Below are 23615 nucleotides of genomic sequence, written 5' to 3' on the forward strand. Positions count from 1 at the left end.
GCAGAGCGTCATCTCTTCATGAGCTTCCCAAAGGTACACACAAAGAAGCAGCATTCATCAAACTTTGGAAAGGATGCAGTGATAAAACAATCAAGGGAAGCAGATAAGAAACGTTCACTCCCAACAAGAAGCACAAACAAATACATTTAGAACAGAAGAAAATAAATGACAAAAGAGATGAGAGTGTGACAAGAAAGACAATGTGAACATTTGAAGCACAACTTAAGACCATTCTTCCATGTCATTCATCTCTTATGTGTTTAACAGTCATCTCTGTTAATTTGAAAGTTCTAACTAGATACCCTTACCATATTGTTCACTTCTATTGTTGATGAATCATATTTCCTCTTGATGGATGCACAGTCTTTCACATTAGTTTTTCCTCACAATATTATCTCCTTTCTTTATAAGATCTTTAGCACTAATGTGTTCCTGCATTTCACTTCTAAATAAAGATCCTCAGGTAAAGAGAATTAGCTCAGAAGGATACTAAGTGAGAGTCATTGTCAGAATAATATATAATAATGTAATCCAAGAGTACATCTTATACACAAGAACCCTCCCAACCTCAATGAGTTTGGTGACATTCACCAACAGGGAGTGAATTACAAGATGCTTTAGCTCAGTCTTAATGCAAAAGGCCAGCTTACATGAAACATAAGACTTTAGCTTCCTTTGCTACAATGCCCTGAAATATATACTTCCTCCTCTGACCCTAGAATCACTCATATTCATAAAAAAAGTGATTCTATTGCCCTGAGTTTGGTTTCAGATAAGTCAGAATATCATTCAGGTTTTGTACCAATATTACTTCCACCATCTCTGCCATGTCTGATTTAGTAGTTCACAGAACACTTATAAGCAGGGCTGACCCTACACTTTAGGGAGTCCTGAGCAGGATTTGGCTTTGGGGTCCCCTGCAAAGCAGTGTGGTCCCATCTCTTGACACATGTCCAATATGGCATCACCATTTTCTATTATAATGGTGACCACTCCAGAAACCTCTAGTCGACACAAGAATATACTTATTTTGTTAATATCCCACTGAAGTTTTTTTTAATTCTTTAACTGAATCAATGAAAAATATTCATATTCATTCCACCGAGGAAGATTCAATGGGTCCACTGGGGACTGCAAAGCCATAACCAGTTACTTGCAGTGCTAATGGGCTGGGGCCCGCCCTGGCATTTTATATGGCATTTGAATATCAAAAAATAATAAGATATAATCAAAGATTCATTACAACTGAACACTCCATACCCACATCATTCCATTCATTCAAGCTGCACTCAACATAAAGAAATCATCCCACAAAACAAGAGTATTTCCTCACTCCAGGATACCAACAAATTCAGACAAAGCCTTCACTCCAGGAGAGCATTCCCAGGAATATACAATACTTTGTGGCAAAAAAATGCAATACCTTCTACATAAAAAACTTACTTATATGCCTTCTACTATATAATATAGCAATTAATTTTACATTGATTTTGGGTTGCAACACTCCAGCATCCCTTAACTGTGATTTTAATTACTTTAATCTCACTTGCAAAATGTTAAAGATTTCCATACTTTGGGCCTAATTCAGGTTAATACTCTAATCATGCCTGGTCAAACCAAGCTTTCCAAAATACAAAATTCCTCTAACCCTTAACATTCATTACACCATCTTTGGATTACTGCACCAGCTTTTTAATTCTATAAATAACAAGTTATCCCAATATCAAGAAATTCAAATAGTAAAGTCTGCTACAAGACAAGACTCGATGCAATTTCCAGATGATGGAGTCTTGGATAATGTCAATGAGCCTAGAGCTAGTCCCTTAACTTAACACAACGTGGTAATTAATAAATATTACAAAATTAACTTATAATCTAATCTTTCCCAAAAACTGTAAAGCAATGTGTACAAGCATGGAGAGAGAGAGAGAGAGAGAGAGAGAGAGAGAGAGAGAGAGAGAGAGAGAGAGAGAGAGAGAGAGAGAGAGAGGGAGAGAGGGAGAGAGGGAGAGAGAGAGAGAGAGAGAGAGAGAGAGAGAGAGAGAGAGAGAGAGAGAGAGAGAGAGAGAGAGAGAGAGAGAGAGAGAGAGAGAGAGAGAGAGAGAGAAATGGAAAGATATACATTATGAGCATAGTTTTTTGATGATGAGCTGAATCTGTTTAGCATCCATCTTTTCTTTGATGTTTTCAATCAAGGATGAATTATCTCTAGCAGTAGCATCTTCCAAAAAGTGTCTAAGCAACATCAAATCTCGCTCTGCAAGTAAAGTAATTTTTGTACGGTCACCAATATATCTATCCTTTTTCTGGCAACTGTAAGAGTTTTCCTTATACTGATCCAATTTATTAATCTTTTCATTTGCAGGAGGCATAATCTGTGGCAACTTCTTGCATGGAGGTAAAGCATTGTCATCATGAGCTGCATTAGTGGTACACAACACACTGTTTGATGTCCAATACTCAGCAGTATTTGACCGAAGGGACTCAGTCATACTTAAATGCAAGGCCATACACAATCTATTATTGATTTCTATGAGATTAACACACTTCAAACTTGACCATGAATCAATTTCTTCTTTAAATCTACTGGACTGATTTTTAAGAGGTGCCAGTTGCATCAGAGTGAGTGTAGAGAGCCTCTCTTCTACTGCCATCACTTCCTCCTCACTCAAATTTAAATCAAGGACTGATAATTCATCAACAAGGAGGAGAAGAGCATCTAATATTTTAAGGATCTCAGGGAACACCAAGGCAGAATTGTGATGCCCATGTTTCCATGATATGTACTTTAATAAAAGATGAACATACTTGTTCCGTAAGAAATCAACTTTTTCCATTTCTTGCATAACTTTTTTTATTGGGGTGTACATCAGGATGCAGTTGGTGATGACTCCCATGGACCAATCAAAGTCCAGCTTGGAAGCAGCTGTGTGTAGCTCATACATTTTAGAGACAATGTGCTGTGGATAAACTTGCAACAAATCAGAGATGTGGATGACAGGATGGTTGAGTCTGTTGGTTGAGCCAGGAATGTACCAACAACCTGTGTCTTTACTAAATAAATACAAACCTGAACAAATGACTGCCCTCAGTGAACACCCATTTAATAATGAAATTTGATCAGGCATTGGAAGATTTAAAAAGTCTTCATTCTTAAATACAAAAAAGAACTGACGCATAACAGCATTCAAATGTATGTCCATATAGTCAAGAGGTGTAAAACCTTTGTTTTTGTACAAGGTGTCAGGTAAACTGATTGTTAATACTGAGTCAGAAAGGCTTTTGATCAGATGGTTTATGTGACCAATTTCTTCAGGATCTAAGAAGTCATGAATGTTTGATTTATCAGGAGAATGTGGAATTAAGGTAGGCTGCTTTATACTTTTCAGAAGTGTACATAAATCAGGCATCTGATTACTTCTTTCTGAATGTCTGCTATCATCTAAATCTGACTCTCTGGACTGGTTGGAATCAACACACATTAACTCTGAAGACGAACTATCAGTGACCACATACTTCTGATTTTTTTCCATACTACTTTCGGACATTACAGGATATTCCTTTTGTACTTTGGGACGAGGGCGAGTATTTGGGTTTCCACTGACACTGGCACTAGTACTGCTGCTGCTGCTGCTGCTGCTGCTGCTGCTGCTGGAGTAACAATGTGGCTCACCTCTCAGAACTTCATCCATCAGCTCTTGGTGCGCAACATAAAAAGGATCTTCAGCTCTGGAAGATAGAGAAGAAAATGTAAATTTAAAACACATCAAAGGTGATGAATTATTTGCAAGGGTATATGAATAGTAACAGCAAAGGTCACAGATGAAATGGATGCACCACCAAGAGAAAAAAAATGAGATGATTAAAGTATGTAGGGAGGATTCATAGAAATAGACATCAGATATATTACAGAGAGCAAAATTAGTGGTTATAGCATGCTAGTTCAATAATACATATGTATATAAGCTAAATCATTACCAAGTATATTATATATACTAAGTGTTAATAAACAAAAAAAATCAAGGTGACTTACTGTGCTGATTCCTCCATACAAATGAAGCTCATGGTGTCGCTCTCCTCACTCATTGAGGGAGAGGGACAGTTGGTGCGTGATTGACCTTTCTCCCCATGCTGCTGTGACTGACTTGAGCTTGCAGTCAGTCCAGCAGTAAGACGTGAGATGAGGCTTGTAGGAGTCTCCCATGCATCTGTCTTTGTGATGGGTCTCCTATCATTCCCATACCACAGTGGTGAAGTATGACTTGGCTTTCCTCCAGAAGCATAAGCTTGTGATGGTATACGATCTCTATTACTGTGCACATCATAAACAGGTTGAGTTACCACTGGTGTTGGCATTATATTTGACCTTGTAGAAGACTGGCTTGTTTTTACGCTACCATTTTTCTTTTCATGTTGGGATACATCTGATGAACAAGAGGAGTCTTGTGCAGTGGGTAAAAGATTAGGTAGTAGTCTACTTTGAATGTGGTGATCGTCATCAGATTCAGGCACGTTATGAGCATGTTTGTCTTCCACATTATGTGAAGACACCAATGGCTGGGGACCGAGTCTGGATACTGAAGTGTGCTGTGACACATTCACAGGAGCTGTGCGAGATGAAAATGCTAATGCAGAAGGTTCTATAATTTTGCACTGATGAGCAGTTCCAGAAATTACAGAGGAACGACATACTGGACAAAACTTGATGTCTCTTGTGTAATTAACATCAAGTGTAGAGCTTGATGATGAAGCACTATCATCTGGACAGTTTTGTTTTTGTGTTCCTCTTGAATGAATATCACTATGAGGTCTTGCTGCCTTCTGAGACCACTCAGCAGAAGGGAAGTGGCTTATCTGAGCACCCCTGTTGAGCACTGTCCGCAGGCTGTGAGGGGCCGGCAGCACCTCACTCACGTCACTGGAAGGGTAATGAGATGCTGAGGAGCTTGGTTCAGTGTGGGTTTCTTCAGCAGCAAAGGAGGAAGCCCTTGGATTAGAGGGATGTACATAATGAGTCTGTGCATAATGCCTGATGCGCTCTTCAGCTGGGTGAGGATAGCTTTGTTCAGACTCAGGTTGTGAGGGTATCCTGCCATCTTGTCTCCTTCCTGACGAGTTGGTTGTCAGTCCCAGGCGAACCATGTTCCTTTGTGTCTCATCTGTAAAATAATAATAATAATGATAATAACAATAACAATAATACTATTACTACTAACTACTACTATTACTACTACTACTACTACTAATAATAATAATAATCAATCAATCAATTGTTTATTCATACAAAGTACAATTCTTTAGTCATCTTACACTAAAAATTTAATGCTATAAGAGAGAAAAAAAGAAAAAAAAACTTAATGTAGCTCAAGACAAAATAAAATATAAATTAAAAGAAATATTAAAAACTTAAAAAGATAAATAAAATTAAGTTAAAAAATTAGTGTGTATGTGTGTGCATACTATATTAAACATATTTCATCAAGGAATTCACAGACATCACTATATGTAAGGCAGCAATCTATCTGACCATCACGGATACTCAAAAGTTTTTATTATTTGTTTGCCAGTATTGGTAGTCCTCTAAACAACATACCTTGCCAATAACATAGTTAATATTACAGTAAAAAATTTCATAGTATTTAATGTTATAAGGCTGCAGTATTGAATTTATGTTGGACAAAATGTATGATGAATTCAATAGCAGAGCATTTAAAAAAAATTGTGATATTTGTCGCTCAGGATGTCTCAAACCCCTAATAAAAAAAAAATAAAAAAACACAGCATTCTTTTTTCATTAATCTGATGAACAGATAGAGAATTCATAATATGGGGCAATAAGTGAGAGCACGTGCGAGGGTGCAAAGCAAGCAGTTTACGGCAACACACTCGCCACAACGCACTCAACTCCTCAATTCTTGGGTCATCAAGATTCCACAACTGACAACCATACAGCGACGTACAATGGCTATTAAACAACAACACCTTAATAATAATAATAATAATAATAATGATAATAATATAGCTATACAACTAGCTTTTTCACACATGCATTACACAAATTAATACCGAAATACTTCATGCAGCCATCACATCACAACACACTTTGCAGTGCCCCCATCATTTCCAAGTTTTTTTTTTTAAATATCCTGCAGGTACTATATAAATGGATGCTCATTTGTGTAATGATTGTATCAGCCCAGAAAATTAACCTCTTAAATATTTGGCAAGTCAAAATTCATACTGTACATTTAATGCAAGTTTATTATTCGATTGTGGAGGTTGATTACCACACAATAACTTTTTGGGGGTTAATAATTAGTGTCTCATCTGACTAGACAGGAAAACAGATATTAATCACTCCAACAAGAAATTATTAAAAATAACCCCGGGAATGACTTAAGTCCCTGCAATTCAATTTTTCCACATTCCTTGATCAATTTCACTAATGGGATAATAGTTCCCAATGTTGCATAACAAGGGAGAATAGAGAGGAAATTAAATATTTTGAAGCAAGCTGGCAAGCAAGACGGCCAAGGGGGAATGCCTTGAGTTAGCTGTGGGGCAGAGGTGTGCTGTCCCCACCCCTGCCCTGTGACACCCCGTTAACTGCCTCTCTCCCTTGTTACAGATAAAGTGCCTTAAATTCAGAGTTAAACAAAATGTATGACTATATATATATATATATGTATACATATATATATATATATATATATATATATATATATATATATATATATATATATATATATATATATATATATATATATATATATATATATATATTAGGGAAAAGTGACAATAGTTTGGTGGTGAAAAGAAATGTAATAAAGTGAGATATGTAATGTACTGCCAGAGAGACACGCTACCCCTCTGTTCAGTAATGCCATGCTCACCGTCTCTCTCTCTCCTTTGTTACAGGATGTAAGGTTTAGTTGAGTGCATTCTCTAGACCATGTTAAAGGGGAATATTAAGTAAAGGCCAATGTGCATTTGGTGGTGAAGTGTGGTTACAGTAATACATGGAGGATGTCCCATGGGGACGTAAGATGGCAGTCAGGGTATCTTAGGTCTAAGTGGTGAGAGACAGTCTCTCGACTACTTTCACTGAAGTTGTGGCACTTGGAGAGAGTTTCCCAATGGATTTGAATCATGTATTAGGTGTGTACGGCGTGAGAGACAGTCCCTGGCCCACCTCACTAAACTTTTGGCCCCAGGGGGAATATACTAAAATGTTTTTTTTTGGTGGCAAGAATGCCTATAATTTAGGTGAAAGTGTGTGGTGAAATTTAGGTGTTAAGTTTCTCTGTTCTGATCCCCTTGAATCTCTCATGAATTAAACTGTGAATCAACTACTGTGGTAAATGATGGAACATTAACTAAATAAATTTTGCTTGTTTTTGTAAGACAAGTGCTTTTCTCTCAGTTGCTTTTGCTTTTCTCCTAGTTATACCCAACCCTTCTGTTAAATAAGAACTATGCTTACAAAGTTAATACCCTGAGGAGACATAAGTGTCAGTAAATAAAACCATAGTAATGCTACCATATAATTATCTTTAATGCCTGGATGTTACCAAGGGTCAAGGTAAAGAGTCAAAAGGTGAGGCATAAGAAAAGTAGTATAACCTGTTCTAGTTTATTGAAAAAAGGAGGTTTTAAAAGTAAATATTACTGAGAAGGAATAAACTCTTTCGCAGTACCACACCTTTATCACTTCCCTCCTATCCCTCTGACTCTCCTGAAGCTTCCTATTCAGACTCAGGTCACAAGAACATCCTTCTAAACAAAACATAATCCAAATCTATGCATATATCAGCAGGACATGGGCAGCATAAAACCTGTGACTGTCATGCAAGGAATGGCCATGGAAGAAGGTGGCCCCCTCACAGCTTCCAAGCTACATTCTTCTACAATGCACTGAAGGGGATCTCCCAATAAAGATAAACATTAGGAACCATATCCTATTCACAGCCTGGAACCACTACTCCATTCACAGAGAAGATAAGTATTCATTCCATGAGTTAATTCACAAGATATCAATGACCTAAAAATTTCAATGACTGTCAAGCTGGAAAGTAAATCCCATCTTCCATTCTATCTTACATATTAATTTTGACCATCTTTCTTTTCTTTTTTACAGTCCACAATGTCTTATAGTATATGTATTCAACATTCTACCATTAATTTTTGCTTTCTACATTTCCATCTTTTATAGCTTATATTCTTTATTGCCCATCATAGATATTCATTGTCTATGTACATGCCTGTACTAGGTGAACATGCCTTCTATGTGCTAATCTGATTTGTTCTTCATTACAGGTGATAACTATTTCATCAAGAGAACCATGTCACAAAGCCAATTATCTCCTTCAACATCATTCAAGAATAAATGTTGATACTGAAGTTTGAGAGCAGTAACCAGATATTTACCAGCAAATCACAAATCACAGTTTGGTGACTTGATGAGTGACTGTCTTCTTTTGCCTCACACTTTCTTCCTGCACACAGTGGCTACAAATAAAACTCTTCTACCATCTTGTCCTGCATTCATTAAGCATACACTCTGATCACTCTCAATGACATACTTTTTACTCCATCTATCCACCTCATCTTCTTTCCCTATTCATTTCACTCATACAACCTCTGTCAGCCTCTCACTATCCATTCCCTCCATGTAGGATAGCTGAATTAGGTATCTCAAAGTAATCTTTCTTGCACTCACCAACACATTCCCTCCACACAACACTACACATGTAATATCACACACATACATACAATCAGATACCTTATTTCCATACTCCTAATCTTTTTATTAATGTCTTACACCCATATGTTATTATTCAGAGTTGATGCCATGATGCTAACACTTACAGATTTCTTTGATTACTTTCTAACTCTTCAGTTTATTGTCACTACCAGCTGGTTTCCTAACATCCTTTTCCTTTGTCAGGAGGAAAAAAAAAAAAAAAAAAAAATTGCTGGGAAAGGTGAGAATTTGCAGAATAATGAAATTTTGATTCTGCTTTGACTGATGAATTTCATTTTCACGTCCTACTATAACACCAACTCATTTAGTGTGAGATGGGGTGACTGACTTTTAAAGAGCTGAGATCAGTGTTAAATAAACAACACCAACAAGTTAGATATTCACAACAGGGTTCTGACCAAGAAATAATATCAACTATTACCTAAACAGCCAATTTTACTTCTTTGAAGATAGTACTAATGTGGTGCAAGACAGTTAGGGTTGAATGAACTTCACTTGGACCAAGGTGATGACTACAGCCTAATTACTATAATGTCATGTACCCTCAGTGTCCACTCAGTTTGATCTGCAGCCACTCCTTCCCATGGCTCAACCTTCTGGCAAGTGTCTCAATGCATTTTCTCAATTTACTTTTGTGTAAGTTGTTGGAGAAACTATACAAAATACAACTAAAATTCATCAAACATTTACACACTGTTTTCCAAATGCTAACACTGTCATGACAACACCACAAGGAAAAAACATTTCTTCCATCGTGTAAATGTGCATTTCAGCATATCATTCAAAACACTGTATTGAAATCAACAAATGAATCATCACACAAATTTGTAATCCACTGTTAAAAGACAACAGCTACAACAGGGGCACATCACACATGGACAATATTAAAGATACACATCTAATATGACTCATCATCATCATTAACAGCCTCTATGATTCTAATAAAGGACAAAAAATCTCTTGTTCTTGATACAAGAATCCTGAAGGATGTGAGAATCACAATGAAATAGCATGCAATATCTATGCACTAAAATACGGGATAAGTGGATGAGCTAATCTCTACCGGAAGCAATGTTGTGATCCTTCTTACCATTCTGCAACTAGCCACCATATCAACCAGCCATAAATATAAATAAAAAAATATAAATAAATAAATAAAATAAAATAAATATAGATTAATTAACCCATATAACTTGGCCCAGTTATTTTTAGCTAATGAAAACAGTAGAGGATAAGTCAAGTGAATATAGGACTTCCACATGTAAAGCAGTGTCTATTATTTTACCATAAACACCTGGGAAAATACTGAACATTATATGTAAATGTACTCAGAAATATAGTCTGGATAACAGAATCTACAATAATATCTATGTATTTTATATAATTTATAGTTAGCGAGTACAAATATTTGTATTGCTTTCAGTGAGAGCTGACAAGTTCTAATGGTCTGGACTACAAGGAAAAATCCATGTTTTTCCACTACAAATTCATAGATAAACTGTACTAATAATGATTACCTATACCTGTTTGGAATAAGAATATTACAATCTCATCTCCCTATTCCTATACTATGGGGAACCTACCTGCCAACCAAATAGTTATGACTACCAAGCACATTTACCTAATTACTAATCATAATCTTTATGTCATACAAAGAAAAAATGTTAAGACTGCTTACCTCCACATTTCAAAGGCAACTTTCTGTAAAAGTTCCAATCATTACAAACGATGTGGTTTATTGGTTTCTGTGAATATATTTAATTACAATACTTCCCAAGTTTTATATTTCACTATTTTGCACACATTTAACCCTAACTTCACCTGCCAGACATTAGCAAAAACTGCAAATCCCCTCAGGAGGTGGCAAGGTGTTTGTTGTGGTTCCCTCCCTGACCTCACCCACTGCGCAGCCTGAGTGCACAATGCATATTTCACACTGCACCAAGCATGTGGCCTCATTTACCACCCCTGTTCAGTTCCTGACTTGTCCATGGCTGTATAGAGATCGTAATAATCCCCCAGAAGGCATGTCAGCATCCATCAATGCTATCATTGCTATGTTGATCTGCAACACCCCAATCATTCCTGGACTGAATTTCCTTTAATTTTTACCCTAACACATTCCACAGGCATCATTAGAACAGTATCATATCAATGTGAGCCCACACTGATACTAAGAGAGCGGGGAATTAATGGAAAAAATAAGTTAGTGGGGAATAATTCACGGACACACGATGTTTTCCATCAGAACGGACCCAAAGACACGGGCAGCCTTCATTCTAGGCAACCTGGTACTAGATATTGTTGAGTTTGTAGTTTTTTCAACAATGTGCATTGTAAAATTGATGCCAGTCAGCACTTACCTAACCGGAAGAATGTCCAAGGGTACCCTATCAAGAGCCACAAGGCAAGGCAGAGGTCGTGGAGTGGAGAAAGTACAGCCTTGATGGGTGGTGCTCGGCGTTCCTTCCTTGCCACAGTAAACACATGCACTGGCAACACCTCACTCAGGAACACTGAAGGAACACCTCACTAGACCTCCGCAATGGTGTCTCGGGGTTATCCTATGCAACAATCCACATCATATGTGGATTGTTAAGGTGTAATGTTTAATGAATGCAATATGTTTGGTGATGGTCCGAGATAGTATGCATGTAATATGTGCGCGCCTCAGCCTGTCACAACCTTGCACTGGTGATATAATCTTCTATTAATAATTGTGCATCAATCACGTAGCAGTGACATGTAGTTTATAACTTGCTCTGGTGTTCTCAAGACCGAAATTCTACTTAACACGGATGACTTGTTATTATTATATGCAACATAACAACTCTGATAAGGATAGACTTATCAGCTTATGATAATAATGCACCTAAGTAAGACCTTACATCAGCTCGGCTACTGTTCAGACGAATAAAAAAAAAGAAAGAAAGAAGAAAAAATCCGTTAAATACTAAAGAAAGTTCAGCAACCAAACTTTAGCTATTGACCTTTACATTATGTGCTACTAAATTCCATTGTTTCTAATGTAAAAGGAATGCACTTCCTTGCACAGTATTACCCTTGCAAAGAAGCACTCCTGATGTAGCTGGGATAATATGTAGGCACTACATCACATACACACATGATTATAAATGCAATGTGTAGGTGTGTCTTTTTTTTTTGGTGGGGGGGATGGGCGGGTGGGAGGGAGCGTCCGATAGGGATAGATATGTGAGGGACCTTCATATAGTAGCATTCGCATGTCTTTACAATACAGGAACATATGGAGTGACTGATGGAGGTGGTGAAGATATACAAGCACCAGTGGTAGTAATAGTAGTAGTAGTACAATGACGATGATGACGATAACTCCAAAATTATTCAAGCAGTACATCAATTACGAGTGTTCAGTCTAATTCATAGTCAAGATAAACGTTCACAGAAAAGGTATTTTCACCCGTTGTAAATAGTTGTTCTCATGACTAGATATGGAAAGTAATGTTCACATGGATATTCCTCACTAATGAATGTAGAGCAGTAGCAGAGACAGAGATGGGTACATCCAGTAGCCGGGCCAACGAATGAGACTGAACAATCTTGCAGCTCTCTCTCTCTCTCTCTCTCTCTCTCTCTCTCTCTCTCTCTCTCTCTCTGTACTTTTACCTGTCTTACCTCTACCCAAAGTTATCTAATAGTACATTCAAGGAGGGTACGGAAAACAATCGGTGACCCTGCCACAAGGCTGGGCGTTCCCTCCCCTTTTGTTAGGATGGTAGTGCAGCAACACTTGGCGTGTCAGTGATGTCTTCCTCGCTTATCCTGGCCCATATAGTCTTTGTCTTTGAACACACAATACAATCTTCTGATCTGATTCATCCAATGCAACTTTTTCAATTTCAGCTTCATTTACATGTGCAGTACCATATGACGGAAGAAATCCTTCGACATGAAATGCTGAAGGTGATTCCTGTTCACTGGTCTTCCTGCCCTTCCGGCTATCTTCTTTGTTGTTTGTCAAGCTTTTTTTTTTTCAAACCTTTACCGTGGTTGTCGGCAATACCGGGATCTTTCTGGTATCCTACCTTCCTCTCGTTCCCCTTGAGGTCGATATTAGGAAGGCAAACTAGCCGAGAACAAGTGAAGTTCCGTTGTTCTCCAGCCTGTATGAGCGACAACCAGATGAGGTGTATTAGTGCTTGAAAATGTAACCAGCTGCTTTGAGCATAAAATATGAGCAGAACACGATTCACGATCCACGATTCTCTGGTCCAAGAATGGACAGGTGTCATTTTCAGAAGACCAAATTCAGATGTGTAGAGGAAGTGCCTTGTTACTATACTGTAACTAACTGTTAACGGAGGGACACCTGCAAAAAGGGCGTCAGAAAAGAGCCAAGCAGGAGTGGCCTCATCACGGGACATTCACCAGCTTGTTCTGTTAGTGCCCCAAAACTTTAACGTCGTACAAGATGGCAGACAGCTAAATTACTTTAGGGGAAATCAGTACCTATCAATTATTATAATGTTGACTCTACTTTGCAGCTTTCAGCATCTCATGGTTAACAGGCATAAGAATGTAAATGCAGTGGTTCAGGGAAAGACGCCACAAACTGGAAATTTCAGAGCTTGTATCTCACTCAATCAGCTTCTCTCTATAAGATCGTATACTTTGCCTCGTCTTTGCATATTTTCTCCCTCCTATATGCAAACTTTACGAGAACACAGGGTCCTGTGCCTAACACGCTCCTAAGTGATATGTGTCGCTCAAGGAAGCTCTACTCATTGTGACTCACTGCTTTACTATACAAGGTACAGCCAGAAGCTTTTCGTTTTGTCTTATTTCTTCCTTTAACTTACCGTCCTATGTCTCTCACCATCGGTTCATGGTTACTGCTCTTCTAAACTTGTTAATTGCACACCGCACCCACTACCTTGGTCTCACTGTACTACTCACACTAATCCCTATCTATATGACTAATACGAGGCATCACAAACTTCTATAAATAATTATTGTCATCCCTTTTACGTGTAAAATTTAGAAACATCCTTCCTTTTTTTTTTCTTTTTTACGCCTGAACTCCTTGAAAAGAATGTCATACCACGTCATTTGTGGAATTATTAATCTTAAATGTGTGTGTTTATACATACATATATATATATATATATATATATATATATATATATATATATATATATATATATATATATATATATATATATATATATATATATATATATGATCTTGATCAGGTTAAAGAAGCAAGCACCTCGGCATTGCTGGCATGCTAGTCATGTTATGCGTCATTCTCCTTCTTTTCACCACTGGAGGCTTTCCATACCAAGGCCACGTCCTGCATCGCTGTTGTCACCGTGCACATAAGCTACGTGTGTTCACGAATTAACTTTATTATGTTGTAAGATTTATTTATCGCGATATTTTGTCCACGAAATTAAAAACAACCTTGAAGATCAAATTGACAAACAGCAGGAGAGATTTTTTTCATTAGTTTTCTCTCCTCTTTTCCTCCTCGTTGTCCTTCTCATTATTATGAAATTTGCTTAGTTCATATGCAATGAAGAAAATGATGATGGACTGAACACATACTCGTGTCTGCTGCTCTCTTTCTCCTCCTTTTCTTATCCATGTTGTTGTTGTTGTTGTTGTTGTTGTTCTTGTCGTTCATGTTCTTCTCCTACTCCTCCTCCTCCTGCACGTGCACACCCCCGAGATTTTCCCTTATCTGCTCTTTAGGCGACCTTCCAGTCCCTTGGGATTCTCTCCTTGTCCTCATTTTCCTTTCCTCTCACTCACCTCCCTTCCATTCCTCCCACCTCTTATCTCGTACCCGCTCTGTTCCTCATTCTCTTCGCTGCCCATCCACCACTCCTCAGCCCCACACCCACTCCTATATCTGCACTGAAAGAGTGAACCCCACGCTGCGCTTCATCCTGGCGTAACAATTTTTTTCCTACTACACGAAGAGAGAGGCCAAGGACAACAACGCACGCGAGAGAGAGAGAGAGAGAGAGAGAGAGAGAGAGAGAGAGAGAGAGAGAGAGAGAGAGAGAGAGAGAGAAATCGTAAGACACCATTGGAAGTATTTATATGAAAAGGTCGTGGCCAGTTTCCAAGTGTCCTTAAACATCATGGCTCTATATTCTGTCCCTGGAAAATTGAAAATGATAAACACTCGCCGAAGGTTTTCCGTTTTTTTTTTTTTTTTTTTTAATTAGTAGAACTTATCATCAACGGGAATTTAGGCCATGGCATAGGGGTCCGAATTTCACTCTCAGGCCTGCGTGTCATACTGTGTCCGCCACTACTTGCCAGCACCCTCAAGATAAGTGGAGTTTCGTTCTTCGATGTTAAAGAAAAGGAAAGAAATAATGATAAGGTGGTAAATAAATGAAATATGATTAAATAAATTGATAAATAATAATAATAATAATAATAATAATAATAATAATAATAATAATAATAATAATAATAATAATAATAATCTACTACCACCACCACTACTACTACTGCTGCTACTACGACTACTTCTACTACTACTACTACTACTACTACTACTACTACTACTACTACTACTACTACTACTATTACTTAATAACAATGTATAACAACCCTATAACGCACTTTACACAAATAACTATAATTACGGATATCATCAGCGGCTTCATCATTATATTTTACGATGAAAACTCCCTCCTCTGTAACTTTAAACCCACTGAACTCACTGAACTTTGGATACCCGCATTTCTTTGTTTAAACAGAGAAGTTGAAGGTGAGGAACTTAGGAAACAAAGGAAGCACGATGAAATGGAGCCCGTCAGCATATCAGCGGGAGAAGGCGGCTCCAGCTCAGGGTTCCAGGCAGAAGCTATAAAGTTTTCGGAAGGCGGACGTGGCATACCTATTTACGCCACCTTGACAACAACAAACATTCCTAAGTGATTATTCAACATGCCTACACGCTCCCAAGTCGTCCTTGACTATGGTCTCCTGGTGTACGCAACTTAGTACTTAATATTCTTACCAAGCTTCCTTACTATGCATCTCGTGATGTTTCAAGTATCAGTTTCTGATTCTGTCACCCGGGATATCTAAGTTCTCTGCAGCAGTCTCTATGGGGGTAGACAGTGAGCTTTACAAGAACATTTAGGGTACACACCTTAATTATTCAGGTGTTAGGGTACACATGCTTCTCATGAACAACCACAATAGATTTCACTCGAACAGAAAACACGCCACTGATTTCACTTCCACAGACAACACGCTTTCATAGTTGACGTCAACCTGGTAGCACACACACGCACACACACACACACACACACAGAGAGAGAGAGAGAGAGAGAGAGAGAGAGAGAGAGAGAGAGAGAGAGAGAGAGAGAGAGAGAGAGAGAGAGAGAGAGAGAGAGAGAGAGAGAGAGAGAGAGAGAGAGAGATGGGGTGGGGACGAGAGGCAGGTAGGCAATCAGACAAAAGAAAGCAGATAAACAAAGAGAACATGTCATTAACATTGATTCCTGATAGCTCGGATGAAAACTAGCACGTCAGGGAAAACACCTGCGGCTCTCGATCATTTGGTGAACTGTCACGCGAAGAACGTCTGCCGAATGTTTACAGGTGAAAATTTGAGATGTATCAGATATTCCAGCTTCGAGATTTGCGGATGTGGATATTAGACTACAGTACCGAAGAGATGGATATGTTAATGTAGGTACCAGTAGTAACAAGTTATCCACTGAGTCACCAACATGTGACTCATAAGTGATGTGGCAATGCAAACCAAGCTATCGTGTTTGTATCCTCTGTGTCATTCTCTGTATCCTCTCTGTTCAGACCAGTGTGTTCAGAAAGGGGAGCGAATAGGTAATGGTGAACTATTGTTTACTTCATGATGTGTTGGTGTACAGCAAAACTACTCAGTATTCACTATATATGTACGTATGCTACGACCTATAGCCACTTCATATGGCCCGCACCCGCTCTCCAACCATATCTATGCCCACAACTGCACAACACCAACGCAACATTTTTTTTCGGCACAAAACCTACAACCCACCCGTCACCCGCAAAGTCTGTTTACGTCTTACCCGCACATAAACTTTCAGTAAATAGTTCAGTGGCATCAGGTCATCATGTGTTTGGTTTATATAGCAATGAATATACAAGTATACTTGCATAACTAAAAAAGTATATACTAAATACGGGATGGCCTCTAGTCGAGAGAAAGAGACCCAGTTGGCCAGACTCTCTTGTTTACCTATCTGTCGCTACAGCTTTCATGGCGTAATAACCTTTTATTATGAGGCGCCGAGGCGGTTACTCTGTTTTCTGTACAAAGAAAGAAAGCTTACGGGGTGAGTAAAAACACATCAGAGAGGTGTTTTCGCCATCTACATGTGGTGAGTGTTATTGAAGTGGGTAACACCGCCTTCTATCGGCAAACTCGATTTTTTTTGGCGGATTCATTGCCCTCTGGTACTGAATTTCTAAACAAGTAATAAGAGATATGGTAAGACATATCTCTAAGCATTAATAATAGTTAATGATTATTAACGAGGCAGCTCTTGTATATACACTCGTATCCACATGAGGCCCATGGAGGGAATTCCTCATCTCTTCACCAGACACTGCCACTGTGATGCAACACTGCAACAGAATGTGAGGGGAATGACAGTAATCACTCACATCAAGTCGAGGAAAAGGTAAAATCGTTTTCATAAACAAGTATAATTTGATCATATAAGATAAACATCTGTTCATGTTTGCTACACATCTGTTGTAATGTACGAACAATTTTCTTAACTTAAGGAAACTTGTGTCTTCTCTATACCGTGATTTTTTCCACGGAGACAAACTGGTAAAGAAAAAAATGTATGCTCTGTCCAGAACACTCCTGTGCCTTTTAGGGAAAAATGAATGAATTTCAGCATTTCTGCATTGAAGAATACATGATGAAACCCCAAAGCATTTGTTACATTAGACAAGACAAAACAAGCCTCCGGTAACAGTGACAGAGTGCAGTCAGTAAGCTCAAGATAATGATAAACATTTATATAACTTAAATATATGAATTATTTATTTTCTGAGTTACTGGAGGGTGGTGAGGTTCGTACACACACAAACACACGTTCTCTTTCTCTCTCTCTCTCTCTCTCTGTCTCTCTCTCTCTCTCTCTCTCTCTCTCTCTCTCTCTCTCTCTCTCTCTCTCTGAAAAGAACTGCATAATCATGTGGCAATCTCTGCATTACGCATGCAATGCCTCCAGACACCAAGCAGAAAATTACAGAGTACAGCAAAGTTTTGCATCACGTACGTATATAGCCTCGAGAAAAATTACGCGCAAACACACACACACACACACACACACACACACACACACTCTACCCCTCATGTCAGTGATAACATCGTCGCCTATCGCTCGGTAGGCTGGGATCCGCGTCGGCTTAGGGCGGTTAAGGGCAAAGGTTTTCAGTGGTGAGCGAGTAGATACCGTCCTCCTGGAGCAAGAGATAGGGATGTGTGTTGTGTGAAAGGTTTTTAGCTCCGTGTTCTCAAGTGTTTCGTTGTCATATCTAGACTACCCTTTAACACAGAGAATTTAAAAAGTTTTCAAGGGTGTTTTCTTGATTTCAGTTATAGATTGACAAGGATTTTGCACAAGTAATCAAGGAAAAACATCCATGAGAACCCTAGAAATCAAACAATTTCTGCGGCCTTTGAAAATAGTCCTTATGAGAGAGCCAAGTGATAACCATAGATAGGACTGTATACTGTATGTTTATGAATCCAGCATGTAACAGAGAGAGAGAGAGAGAGAGAGAGAGAGAGAGAGAGAGAGAGAGAGAGAGAGAGAGAGCAGCAATCTTTCCGTCCCTGAGACTCCTCTTTTGTCCCTCTTCCCCTGCATCCCTCAAGGCCAGCTGTTCCATCACCACTACTCAGCATGGCCGCCTCTCTTTATTAATGCACCTACCGCCACAGACACCGCCTCTAGTCACCATCGGCCATCGCAACCCCAGACACAGCCGTCTCACCTGCAGCGTTTGTGGTTACCTTACTAATAGCACGCCATCTATTTCCCCCAAGCCAGAGGTCGCTGCAAGGTCAGACTGCTATGTTAGTTTGAGCATCGCACAGGATAGGATTACCGGACGCACGTGTGACTCAGTTAGTGTTGTCAACATTTTTTTTTCCTTCAGTATCGTTGTATCGCTGAGAAAGATGGGTACTACATACTCTACAAACGACACTTCGGGCGAACCACGTTATGTACAGTATATACGTAGAAAATTAAAATGCGTAGTTAATTTTTTTTCTCTCTGGAACTGACTGTTTGTGTGTTTGTTTGTTGTTGTTGTTGTTGTTGTTGTTGTTGTTGTTGTTGTTGTTGTTGTTGTTGTTGTTGTTATTATTATTATTATTATTATTATTATTATTATTATTATTATTATTATTATTATTATTATTATTTTTATTATTAATTATTGTTATTATTGTTGTTGTTGTTGTTCTTTGTTATTATTATTATTATCATTATTATTATTAGTATTATTATCATTATTATTATCATCATCATCATCATCATCATCATCATCAACATCGTCGTCGTCGTCATGATCATTACCCATCATTATTATCGTCAACATCATCATCATCATCATCATCATCATCATCGGTAGTAACAGTAGTAGCAGCAGCAGCAACAGCATCACTATCATCGTTTATATCATCGTTGTGATTCACTGCATGCTGATGAGAGAGAAAACGAACAAACGCATACACACACACACACACACACACACACACACACACACACACACACACACACACACACACACACACACACACACACATGACAAAAGAAAAGTTCTCACATTTCTACAAATAACGAATGACCTTGTTCGTATAATTTTCTTTCTCTTTCGTACTTTTTTTTGCTCTAACATTATATATACTTTTTTTTTTCCCTTCCTCAGCCACTCAGTCTGCAAGTTTCCTGGGAATTCTTGGCGTGGATGTGAGATTCAAGCATTTCGCAGCCTTCGAGTTGGGTAATCCCTGTGTGTCTTGATGAGTTGCACTTCTGTCAGTCGTGTGTTTGCTTGCTTACATGAATACTTTGTGCATCCTTGTGACGCGTGTTTACTCGTCTGATAATAAGGATCTGTCTGGAATGCTCACCCCTCAGGTTTTCTCTCTGCTTGCCTTGCGTCTTTCCCTTATCCATGGTGGTCACTGAGGTATCGCCACCCTAGGTGTATGTGGCGTGGCGTGAGGAGTGTGTTACCTTGTTTCTGGCGGAATTTGAGTGCCAGTAACACACTGTTCACTTCATCCGAGCACTATTAGGCAGTGTACAGGAGTTATGGCAAACAGGAAAATTAAGTTTAGATGATTCAACAATGTCTGATCAGCCGTAACATCTGTATTATCTTGAGCCCACCACGTAGCACTGGCACACTAATCGTCACCAACAGGGAAGCCACACCTGTGAAGCGACACCACTACATAATGTAAATTGTCTCATACATACCAGAATACGTTTGACGACCCCTTTTGTGATTTACTGGAACTAGAGATCTTGGTGCTGCAGACGAGGGAAGGGAGAGCATCTACAGATCTCAGTAGTTTGAGTGAAGAGAGAGAGAGAGAGAGAGAGAGAGAGAGAGAGAGAGAGAGAGAGAGAGAGAGAGAGAGAGAGAGAGAGAGAGAGAGAGAGAGAGAGAGAGAGAATGAAATGGGAAGAAGTAAAGGGGGAAACATCCAGAACATTTAGAACATTTACAAAGAGCCATTATGAAGGATACATTCAATATTTATTTGATGCATATTCAGGCTAGCAAATATTAAGCCGAGGCTTTTCACTAAAAACAAAAGCGAAAAAACGAAAACCAATCCAAAAAAAAAAAAAAAGAAAAAACATGCATTCAAACGAAATAAAACTTATACACAAAAGGAAAGGTCGCTCAAAATTAAATCCATTTATGAATATCTAGAATATTTGCACAGGGCAGCACAAAATGCATGTATCTAGTAAATAGAGAGAGAGAGAGAGAGAGAGAGAGAGAGAGAGAGAGAGAGAGAGAGAGAGAGAGAGAGAGAGAGAGAGAGAGAGAGAGAGAGCAGGATGTCGTTTCTTTATCAGAGAATAGATAAAAAAAAAAAACTCCAATGAAGTGCGGGACAAGTACAATAGGCAGAAAAATTATAATAGAATAATGATTTTTATGTTTTCTCTTACATCCGAGTGCACCACATCAATCTATTCATTTGTTTGTTTCTTTATTTCTTTATTCATTTATTAATTTCTTTCGGGGATTCTCTTACTGTACTTGTCTCTGTGGGTGTTCCTATTATGTCCTCTCTCTCTGTCTCTCTCTCTCTCTCTCTCTCTCTCTCTCTCTCTCTCTCTCTCTCTCTCTCTCTCTCTCTCTCTCTCTCTCTCTCTCTCTTTCTAGACCTGCCTTATATTTTGGAGTTGCAAGGTCACCATCATAAGCTTTACATATCAATGGTGCATCTGCAAGCCTTTAGCACGTAGCCAGTGAAGACAAACACACAAACAACAGCTAGCTAACATATTCTTGATTATATCCTCATCACAAGACCGCAGCGGCAATAATTCTTCTGTCTAATAACTTCTTGGTGCAGAACGGCATACCAACGACGGTTTCAAATAAAATAAAGATTAGGACAATGAAACTGCGTGGACGGTATAATCTGAAGGACGTTTCCAGCTACAGATAGGTACACATACACGCTACTTCTCTTTAGCATCGTCATGCATACTGAAAGACAGGCATAAAAAAAAAAAAAAAAAATACGACTCTCCTCCTCCTCCTTGTCTGATAAGCCTGTATAATAAAGACAACCTGAGCTGCGCTTTCTATTGTTCAGCGATTTATCATGCGTGTTTTTAGTTAAATTTAGGTATAGTGAATCCATTTTATTTTTGTTTGTTCATCATGTGATTATGCTTATCAGTAAAGATTACGGCGAATTCTTTCCCTTTATCTATCTATCTATCTATCTATCTATCTATCTATCTATCTATCTATCTATCTATCTATCTATCTATCTATCTATATATATATATATATATATATATATATATATATATATATATATATATATATATATATATATATATATATATATATATATATATATATATATTCACCATCATACTCAGGAACTGTATTTGCTAAAGGGTGGCTATATTTTTGTAGATCTCTCTCTCTCTCTCTCTCTCTCTCTCTCTCTCTCTCTCTCTCTCTCTCTCTCTCTCTCTCTCTCTCTCTCTGTATTAATTGTGTTTAATCGTGTTTGTTTTCTTATTAATGCATTCCGTTTTTGCATTTTTCCCTTTCGTGTGTGTGTGTGTGTGTGTGTGTTAAGATGTAGCTGTGCGACAACTTCATTGTTTCTGACAGCACTGAAAAGTGTCTGTTCAACTTCCTGATCTGGAGCCAGCCAGGCCTAGCGCGCTGCGGTAATCCATCTGCAGCCAAGGTCTTCGGATGCTACTTCCTCGCCGACCTGCCCTTCCGTGGCTCACTGGGAAGCAACCACTTGAATTTCTGCCCAATCGCTTGCAGCCAATGAACGGCACGATGAGTCGGCAGTGGTTCACAGGGTCGGTCCGTCGCAGATGTTTGTACCGCGCGATGCATGTTTGGCAATGAGTACTTTTACCGTTGACGTGTTGTGAAGAAACAAGTCAACGGACTGAAACATCAGCCGAGTCATCTCGTTTTGTAATTCTCTATTGCATTTCAGGAAATTTTAGTTCGACTTTATGCACATAATTTTATGTAATTTTGGCAATTATGTCTTAGAGCCCTCAACACCTGCTGGCTGTGTCCTGACCAGCGGTCACACGGGGTTACTGCACCCGTACATATATATGTGCATCTGCGAGAATGTCCCCAGCATGTGATTAGGATCCGGCTTTAACAAGATAGCATCAGACAAATGATTACAACCAAAGTTTAAGCAAAGTCAGAACTATATTAGAATGACACACAAGTCGCTACGGATTTATCGTTTCTACCACAGACGCACACCGCGGTTAAAAGCGATACTGTCTATTGGTCCGTGACGGCGCTCAGTCCACTGCAGCGGGTGCACGATGGGGTTCACAGACAATCGCATCAGTGAGCAATGGGCATTAGCGGCATTGCCTTCACCGGGCTGGAAGTCGGTCATGGTTGCAGGGGAAGCGTGGCGAAGTGTGCGGGAATCACCACGATCCAGCACTCTCGTGACGCTTTTAGCTTCAAGAGATAATTAACACAAAAGTGGAACAAAATGAAATATTGACAACACGCTGTGATGTTGCATGGATGCTGCTGATAATATATATATATATATATATATATATATATATATATATATATATATATATATATATATATATATATATATATATATATATATATATATATATATATATATATATATATATATATATATATATACACACACACACACACACACACACACACACGCACACATACACACACACACACACGCACACACACACACACACAGTATAAGGTATAGGTGCATGTACTACATACTATTATAGTGAGTATGTAAATTTTGTGTACTCCTTACCCTATCGGGCGGCAGGAAAGGTGCAAGTGAGGTGTGAGAAGCGGAGAGCGAGATGCAGGTGAGGGTCGGGGCCACAGGTGAGGTGCTAAGGAAAAAAAAAAAAGTGATGGCTGTGGGTGAAGGTCGGGACAAGACGGGAAGTAATGGACCACTGATAAATTAAAATGATTCCATTATATTATAGTCAGATATTTCCTGCGTGAGTTGAAGTAATATTACATTATCTCGGGATGTGAG

General features: G+C 38.7%; 1 protein-coding gene across 3 annotated transcripts; it reads right to left on the bottom strand.

Annotated features, from left to right (window-relative positions):
• Positions 1-503: 503 nt before the first annotated feature.
• On the bottom strand, positions 504-23451 carry LOC135104144 (uncharacterized). 3 transcript variants are annotated; one of them, XM_064011190.1, is made up of 3 exons: positions 23379-23451; positions 4034-5159; positions 504-3729 (listed from the first exon to the last, which is right to left on the bottom strand). In XM_064011190.1, exons 2-3 carry the CDS (start codon positions 5140-5142, stop codon positions 2124-2126), a joined length of 2715 nt encoding a protein of 904 aa, XP_063867260.1. In that variant the 5' UTR covers positions 5143-5159; positions 23379-23451; the 3' UTR covers positions 504-2123. The 3 variants fall into 3 exon arrangements, with proteins under 3 accessions (XP_063867260.1, XP_063867258.1, XP_063867259.1); XM_064011188.1 differs by lacking the exon at positions 23379-23451 and adding an exon at positions 11128-11563; XM_064011189.1 differs by lacking the exon at positions 23379-23451 and adding an exon at positions 10443-11023.
• Positions 23452-23615: the final 164 nt, after the last annotated feature.

Source organism: Scylla paramamosain, chromosome 10 (assembly GCF_035594125.1).
Source record: "Scylla paramamosain isolate STU-SP2022 chromosome 10, ASM3559412v1, whole genome shotgun sequence".
NCBI classification, from domain to species: domain Eukaryota; kingdom Metazoa; phylum Arthropoda; class Malacostraca; order Decapoda; family Portunidae; genus Scylla; species Scylla paramamosain.